At 34.8% G+C, this 9,417-nt stretch overlaps 1 protein-coding gene across 1 annotated transcript; it reads right to left on the minus strand.

The window, feature by feature from the left end:
- Nucleotides 1–1,886: 1,886 nt before the first annotated feature.
- LOC113294144 (aspartic proteinase CDR1-like) lies at nucleotides 1,887–2,787 on the minus strand. Its single transcript, XM_026542562.1, has 2 exons — nucleotides 2,715–2,787; nucleotides 1,887–2,428 (listed from the first exon to the last, which is right to left on the minus strand). Exons 1-2 carry the CDS (start codon nucleotides 2,785–2,787, stop codon nucleotides 1,887–1,889), a joined length of 615 nt encoding a protein of 204 aa, XP_026398347.1.
- Nucleotides 2,788–9,417: the final 6,630 nt, after the last annotated feature.

Consider the following 9,417-nt stretch of genomic DNA (forward strand, 5'->3'; position numbering starts at 1 on the left):
TTTGTATTTTTCAAATTCGAATAAATAAGGAAATCACAAGTATAATGAAGAGTAAAGGGTTGTAATCCACGATGTTTACATCGATTTGTTAAAGTGATGGTGAAATTTCCTTTTAAAAGATCAATGTTGTTAGAATCTAACCATGAAGTTAGGTTTTAATATTAATTTGTGAGGAAATGATTTGAATAGCTTTTGGTTTTGAAAAGTTTTGAATATGTTCTAATATTAGAAGGATATGGTTAGAATTGAATTCCAATAATTAGGGTAACTTGGTACTTTTACGTAATTTAGACAGCCCTTATACCCTTAGTTTAGGTGGGTTTAGAAATCTATAGGCTTCACACAAACCCCATAGGCCTCAAACTAGGAAGAGTCTTCATAACCCAAACTTAGGTTGTGTACCATACTTAGAAGTGTTTCAACTGATGTTTCTTTTCCGTATTTTTATAGAAAATCTGAAATCTAACAATATATATTATTTTTTTAAATCTTAGGAGGTAATTTCGTGAGAGAACTCTAGTTTGAACAACAGATTTTTCATCTACACTTTGTAGTCTGCGAAGCCCCTCAAAAAAATTCCTTATATAAAATGTGAATGCTCATTGGATAAATTTAAAAATGAAGTGGGTAAATGTAAAATCTATGGTAAGTGTACGGCCGCCAAGTAGAGTTCCTTCTCTAAAAAAAAAACACAAACAGAAACACCAATCACCAATGTGCTTAATGATTTGGCAATTCAAGCCATGGCCAAGGATTACAACTACTGTACGTTAACACGCTTAATAATTGCAACTTGTTCCTCCATCGTTATGATAAAATTTTTGAATGTGTAGGAGATGCGTATATTCGTATATATCTTGTATATATGGTAGGAAATATGCTAGTTAGAAAAGATATTATTTTTTGTAAATACAGTATGTTTTTGGTTTCTACCTATTTAGTCTTGGGGAAGACCGGTTTGTAACTTTAGGATTTTGATAAGAAAACTTCGTCCTCTCTGCCTTGTTGTTTCAAGATCGCAGCTTTGGAAGGACTTCGATTCTTTGTAACTTTCTCTCCGTAAACGTTTCAATGTGGAATATACCTTTATTTCAAATCTCTCTGCCATATAACTATTCGAACTCGGCTCATGATTTCTCTTCCATGGAAATTATTCTAAGGTTTCATTTATTTTAACTGGGTAGCGGGATAATCAGTACAAAACCCGATACTGAAAATTTGTAAAGATCTCTAGCCCGCATACCATTTGAAGTGTAGAATTGTTGTTGCATCAGCCCCATCTAGTGCCAAGATGTATCGACTCGTATACATTACCAATTTGAGATCGGAGCACTCTTATTTATTTATCAAAAGAATCCACATTTGGAGATAGATATTTTTTGTTGCAGTCGGCAAAAAAGAATACTATATCCCAAATGTGGAATCTTTCAAAAAGGCCTGTATTGACGTTTATGAGCAGTTATAAGCTACCTTTTGTGGTGTATGTATTCCTCTAGTTGAATTATCTTCTCTTTGAAATAAATAAAGCAAAATATTTTTCAAAATGACGTGTAATTATTCTGATTTCATATGCTTAGACGCTTTGCAAAAAATTTTACCAGAAGAATTAAAATGAATAATAATTTATTAAAATTTTCTAGACAAATGACTTTATTCTTGGGTAATCTTTAGCGATAAATAACATAGTCATGAACCTGCTTCACATTTTCTGTAGCGAATGAGAGAAAGATCCATAACATCATACAAAATCCGTTTGTTAGTTTGTTGCATTTAACCTAAAATAAGATGTGGTCCAGTAAGATTCACTCCAAAAAAAGCTAAACAAGCAATTTCACCGGGGCTGCCAAAAAAAAATTGGCTTTATAATCCGAAATAACATAGTCGGCCTATTGAAAATGAAGTGTTATAGAAGAATAATTAGTAACATCAAATCCTCTAGGTATATGGAAACAACATTCAAAATGGTGTGCGGATCCAATATATTCAATTCTGAGATCGTTAAAGTGTCCTTTCACCAAATCTGCAACTTTATCGAAATGATCTTTATACATCATAGACAATGGAGTACCAGAATCTATAATAGTACCACCTTCTCCTTGACCATTAATCTTGAAAGTACCACTTAGAAATCTTACTCTTTTGGTACCTATGCTGATATCCTTTGAATTTAAGTAATAGAGTTGTGTCTGAAACCGAGGCACAACAATGGGAGTTGTTTGTACTTGTTGACCAACACCTCCAATTGTTGCATTTGCACCAAACCTTAAATATGTACTCGATGCCTCATTATAATAGCCAAATGTCTCGAAACAGTGGGAATATTTACCTTGTCCAACAACACCTAACTGTTTCAAAAAAGACCCTTCTCCTAATCCTAAACCGAGTATTCCCGCAATAAGATCAGTTTTTCCATGCAAATAATTATTACCTATAAAATTTTCAAATTTTTCTTGAAAAAAACCACAACCTATTTGTAGTTCAATACTCTCAAGTTCATTAGTATCAGACCTCAGTATTGCATCTATCACCCCTACTAAAACGATGCATACTACAAGGTACCGGACGATATGTAGTTGACGACTTCAAAGGATAAAGTTGATTATCTTGATTGAATGCTTTAGTGGCACCTTCACACTGAATCCACGATTGATTACTACCCGAATCAATCATCAAATAATACTTCATAAATGGTTGTCCACTAATAGGAAACGTACCTAAACCAATCTCTGCAACATAAAACATTGTTGACTCATAAACTACAGGTAAACATACAGCATCAAGATCCATGGAGCGTGTTACATTGTTCTAGAGTAATATTTGTGACTCAATGTGACGTACTCGAGCTTTGGATTGTTCTACCAGTTTTTGAAGCCTTTCATCTCTTGTTAAATGATCACCTGGGTATAAAGGTGACTCTTTGGAATCTCTATGAATCATCTTTATACTAAATCCTTTCTTTGGTTACACAGCAATGATTGAGTTTAACAGTAGTGAAAATTGAGCAATTGCTAGAAGAAAAATGAAAAAAATTCTCCCCATTTTTGAGAAAAAAAGAAATTTGATGGATATAACTATTAAGCAATACTGAACTTCAATATATAGTTGTTTTTTTTGTTTTTTTTGGTAAGCAACTTCAATATATAGTATTATATTGAAAACTAAATCCTGTTATTATTCTTTTGATGTTCGAAGTAATTGGAAATCTTCTAATATTAATACACAATTAAGGCTCATGCAGGTATACAATACAAGTGGTGCCAGCTATTATAACGCACAATTAAGGAATCAAGCTGGACTAACGCATCATGAGATCTTTGAATAATAAATGAGATTTTTTGATATCAAGATTTATAGTTAAGAAAGCATATCAATTATCGTATTTCAGTATTTGAACCAATTTTCGCGTACTATCTCTTATCATAGAGTATTCAAAAGCATATAAAAATATCCTTTCCATGTGTAACAAAATTGGTTCAGATCAAAAACCAAGACAAGTTCAATTTACTCGGAAAATAACTGCCAGACTAATACCTCTTCGTTTTGGATTGTACTCTTTCCGTCCCAAACTAGATTACCTAAATAGTGGAGTAATAGATTAGTATTATTATAAGAAATATGTAAAATTTGATAGCCATATTTATATTCATTAGATAGGTTTTTTAAAATGCTTTCCAATGATACAAAGTTTACGAAAATTCGTTGTATAGTTAGAGAAAAAAATCATTTTTAAATTTATTAGTAAATTTTAACTAGATCATCTAATTTGGAACGGACGTAATATATAATAGAACGAGTACGATGCTACAAATGATTTTACCCTAAACAGTCAACTCAATCCTATTGAACCCCTTTTTTCATCAATGGATATAATCTTTTTTATCCATCTCAAATAGAAAAAAAGGAAGTAGGAAAACTCTATGATGGATTATTCCACCCAATATCCTTGGACTGATGGGAATTACATATCTTATTGTTTTATGGTTCTCAAACATACGATGTCAACAATTGGTTTACTAGACATTCTCGATTACATCATCTGAACACAAAATCCACCATTCATGTCTTAGATTAGAATTTTAGATGGATATTGACAACGGTGGCTGGATAACTAGCGCAGTTGACAAGAACATGGCAATTGTGATGTCTCGGTGTCTCATTTGGCATGATTCCATTTTACATAAATTGCATGTAATGTCTTGATGTCTCGCGGGCAATTTGATATTCTCAGACTACATATTCTTGATACAAAAAGTTACCGGGTCCATTTATTCGTCATTAAGGTTCAAGAAAATTTCAAATTGCCAAGGAACCCAAGAGAGCCTGATATTGGTTCATTTTTATGATTATTAATAGCATATAGCAGACATAATAGAAGTCAGATTCAAATCTAGGACTTCTGGAAAAATGGTATTCTCTGTAACGGCTAAAGAAGAAAAATCCCTGTCTTTTTCGGATGAATATCTTAAACTTGAGAGTCAATCGACTCACAATCGAACTGTATATACTTGGACATATTATTCCTAATGGAACTATAGCGATGTCACTTTTTTCTATAGTTGGTGCGATGATAGATGGTTATCTAGAAGCTTTAAAGGATAACAAGGAAGATATGAAGATTAAAGGATAATAAGGAAGATATGAAGAAGCAGAAGAGGGACAATAAAATATATAGAGCATAGAGTAGATGAGCACTTATGGTTTAATTATAGCATTTATCTGCTAGGACATCCTTGTTTATGTTAACACTCAAAACAAATTTTGTTCGCAATCTGCTTTTGGCATGACAAAGGAGATGTGACTGCGTCTACACATGTGTATCATTTCCCCCAATAGTTCTGCAACTATTGATGGGAGAAAAAACCCAGCAGTTCTGCTCAGCCCGAGTCTGATTATCTGCACTCATTTAAAGAGCGTGCACAAAACAAAGATCAAAACCAAACATTAACTCTTTATTAAATTCTTCTATTCTTTTTAATGTTAATTCAATTAAAACCTAAAAATGGAAAATATAATTATATCGATCCTAAAATATAGGGATTATGACACAGGACAGGTAAGAGCTTCTCCAATTGTGAATGTGAATATTTCATATGTGGCATCACTTCTAAGACATCCTTTGAGTATAAAATCATAAATATTAGGAAAAATAAAATTTTATCTCCAATCCATAAAGTTTTACATCATTGTTTACTTATTTGTAGGTATATAATTGGTTAAAATCCTTTCAATTTTTATTTTTCATTGATTTTTATTAACAAAACTATGACTAGGATGGAAAGACATCCTCTAAGTGAATGTCTAAAACTACAGGTTCACTTAGAGGATGTCTAAATTTTTTTGCCACATCATCTTCACATCAATGGGTTGGAGATGATTTTTTATAAAAATTGTTATGGATCCTACGTGGATCATGACTTTTTCCTTCACACACATTCCATTGGAGAGCCCCTAAGTATAAGAGTATAACATATGCCTTTGATGTCTTTCCTCCTTTATGGGATAAATGTGATTGTAAATATGTTGTTGATCTATGTCATACGTGCAGGTGGTGCATATAGGTTATAGAAGCAGTTAGAGATTGGTAGTTTGTCAACCCAGTAAACATGGTGGTGGTATTTTTGAGCTCGAGAATGCTACCGATGCGTTATCCGATAATCGATTTCTTCAACTTTAGACTTGTACATGTTGCGGATCGAACATCCTGGCAACAGTTTTGATGATACGTTCAATCCATCTTTTGCTACGAACCGAACCTTCTGGCAACAATTTTATCCAATTTTGTAGTGATGCAGTTTCATCGGCTGTAATGCAACAATTGTGATCAAACTGGACTGCAGCAGTGGTTTTTGACAACGTCCAAACTGCTTTCTCACGAACACGATCGTGAAGCTTTCTATATAACTTTTCTCAATGGGAAAACATGATTCTCTTTCTCGTAATCCCCTTAGTCGGCACCAATGTTTGTACCCAGAAATTTTCCAGGCACTAAACACTATAATTTTGGTAATGATGATCACAACTAGGTTTTTACACAAAACTAGCATAAAGATGATAGACACGAATTTAACGTGGTTCGGCATGGTTTGCCAACATCCACGGAAGAATCCCCGTAGGGAGAAATATTTTATTGATATATGGGTTACCATGATTTCTGATCCCTTTTTGGGTTTTCTGGTGTATTTTTCTCTATCAGGGTTTATCCTTGTAGGGTGATAATTTCCCCTATTTATAGGGTTCAATATCTGAGCTAAACTTTAATTTCGAGATAAACTTCATGTGGAAGTAACTTGGCTAGCAAGTCATCTGGAACATTCTGAACTTCCCTCCAGCAACTTGGTCAGCAAGTCATCCATAAACTTCCAGAATCTTCTTCAAGAGTTTTTGCACTGGATCGGTGGAAACGGGCCAAACTGACATGGGCATATGGGTTTGACCGAAGATTTTGACTTTGACTGACATTGTTGACTTTCGTCGTCAACTGTGAAGATCGATCTTTGAATGACACACTGCCTTGAATGGAGACATGGATGGAGACTCGATGGTTGGTAACATGGATGGAGGATGACTAACAACACGACCGGTAGACTGGAAACTAGTTGGTAGCGCATCTGGAAACTGGCTGGAAACTGGTTGGCACTTTGCTGGCAATCTGGATGAAACACTTCGCCTGTGGACAAGGCCGGGCAACATGGCCGGGGGACATGGCCATAAACTGGTTGGAAGCACCATATTAGCGACTTGGCTGCGACCGTTGACCGAAAGTTTACTTTGATAGTTGACTTTGTTAGTTGACCGGTCGCTGACTTTGACCATTGACCATGAATTGAATTTATGTATAATGGGACGGCTGGTGAGGTGCTTCGATTGGCCGGATGGCAGCTGAATGGTGGCTGAGACAATATTTTGGTCCAATATATGGTAATTTTATCATGGTAGAAATAATTTTCGAGTTACCCAGAACCGTATGGACTATGGAGGTTATCATTTGGAGTACTCCGACGATACAAGTTTATTCATCATAAACAATTGTGAGTCTTTGTTCAGCTTATTTTCAATTCATGCTTCGAATAGGTCTTAGGATTAAAAATAAATACTTATAAAACTAGTTTGATTACAGTTGGCAGTGTGCCTCAGATACAAAATTGGGCAGACTCTCTAGGATGCTCAGGGGAAAACTGCCTCATTTTATCTCGCAATACCATTTGGGAACCTATTATTGATAGATTCATTCTCAATTTATCTTCATGGAATCAAGCTATTCTTGGTAAAGGAGGTAAACTTGTTCTTATAAAATATACCTTCTCTTCGTTACTAATTTATTGTTTCTCCATTGTAAAAAGTCATTGGAACATTAAGATAGAAGATGAGAGACCTCATGTGGGAGTACAAATTTGGTTCTAAATGCTCATATTTGATAATCTGAAAAACAATTCGTTCGCCGAAGGATCACAGTACTTCGGTGTTAAAAGTTAGGAGATCTTGTTATAAATGCTCACAGTTGTGTAGCAGATTTTTTTTTTTTTTGAATGGAATGTATTGGTCACCAACTTTCTCATCCTCACAGATCAAACTATTGGTATTCCATTTATGAATCGGTCTATGCATGAGTTAAAAATGTACTGACCATATTTTAGACCATAGCTAATTTTTTCCTACCTGGGAAACTTTGCAAATGATGGTTCCTTTGTAGCGCCAAAATTCTCCGAAAAGTATGTTTCTGGTGGGATGAGGAGGCAAAACCATCATGCATCAGCACTGAGAGATCATATTATCTTCTTTTAATTTGTTATGCTTTTTTTGAAATATGATTTTCATTGAAACACCAGGTATAGGAAAAAGAAAATTAGTATGGTTGTTTGCATGGTATTCGGCATCTCACATATTCAGAACTCTCAAATCAAAATTTCCAACACACAAAGCTAATAACCCTGTGAAATAGAAAAGACTCGGTTTTGGACAATGTGAAATAGCTCTTGCCATTACGGCACGGGTCATTCCCTAGTATCAATATAAAACAATCTTTTTTATCTTAAAATAAAAAAAATACAATCTACCTTCTAAGACATGCTTCGACTGTTTGTCCCCTTGTACTCCTTGGAATCATTGGTAGTACCTGGTAGAATTCACCTCCCATGATTAGAATTTTCCACTAAATTGTTCAGCGATCCCTGTGATATCTCTCATTGTCTGATAAAATGCTTCCAAAGAGTAGCGATGCACCATTGTAGCTTCATTCCACATGAGGAAGGTCGCATGCCTCAAAAGTTTAGCTTCTTTAGTTTGCTTCTGCGCACGATACGTTGAAGAATACTTTACTTTATTTTGTCTCAGTTTCTCCCATGATTTATCGTAGGCCCTAGACTGGTCTTTAAGCCACTTCTGGACATAGGACAGGTCTTCTTAGGTTATAGAAATCAACAACTCCTCTTGGATCATACTCGAAATCTCAACTTCCTCACCCAATGTACCAAAAATCGGCGATATATCATGCATGATTATATCTTTATCGTGCTACTTAAGTATCCAATTTAACTCACGAAGAATACGATATGATAAGAATGTCGAGATTGTATTGCTTGAACTCGACTAATCCTCGACCATGTTGTTGAAAAATTCATCACGTAATTCTCTCACGCTTGATGGATTAAAAAAGTTCAAGAAAGAAGCGAATTGTCTTCTCATAAAAAAACGACATCTTGACTGTGCCGACAGCTTTTTTCATAAACAAACACTATATCATCAAACTAAATCATACCTCTAACGTGTTTCAGAATGTGCCTTAAGAAACATACCTCTCGTGCAAATGAAGGTATTGTATAAAACCTCCCTATCTCCTTCTATGTACTTCATCTTCTTATCCACTCTTTTGTTTCTGTATCCCAATAGTAGCATTCAGGAAATTCACGGTATAACAACTCCCTCGCGCTAGGATCACTACCATTTGTCACAAAGAATTCTTCCAAAGTTGTTCTCAAATTCCTTTCATCAGGAAATTTTTTATCTAATGTTTGGTAATCATAGTACCTAACGCTCTATTAATTGGGAGCGTGTATCTGTAATCTCACTACCGAAGGATAGACCTTGTAAAGAGGAAAGCTAATGATATTCCACATTACCTCTTTGGCACAAACCCATCTTTCATTAGTATACCTTGTTATCTCGTCATGGTCTTATGGATGCACTCCAAAAGATACATTATCTGGACCCTTATACACATACTTGTAAAGATATTTAACACTTTTCACACTGCTACAAATTTCTTCGTTTATATGACAATCATACTTCTGTAACAACCAAGGGTTATAAGGAACAACCATCCTATTATGTACTAGAAAACTTTCACTCCTGCGTATGTGTCGTCCTTTATTAGGTCTCCTGTAAACAAGGTATGCATATTTTCCTTGCACAGTACACTCA

This window comes from Papaver somniferum, chromosome 7 (assembly GCF_003573695.1).
Source record: "Papaver somniferum cultivar HN1 chromosome 7, ASM357369v1, whole genome shotgun sequence".
Taxonomy (NCBI): Eukaryota; Viridiplantae; Streptophyta; class Magnoliopsida; order Ranunculales; family Papaveraceae; genus Papaver; species Papaver somniferum.

Coding starts and splice junctions, on each gene's coding strand:
- LOC113294144 (XM_026542562.1), bottom strand. CDS start 2,787: ATGGATCTTGATGCTGTATGTTTACCTGTAGTTTATGAGTCAACAATG. Junction 2,429..2,714: donor TGTTGCAGAGATTGGTTTAG/GTACGTTTCCTA, acceptor AAAATTTTATAG/GTAATAATTATTTGCATGGA.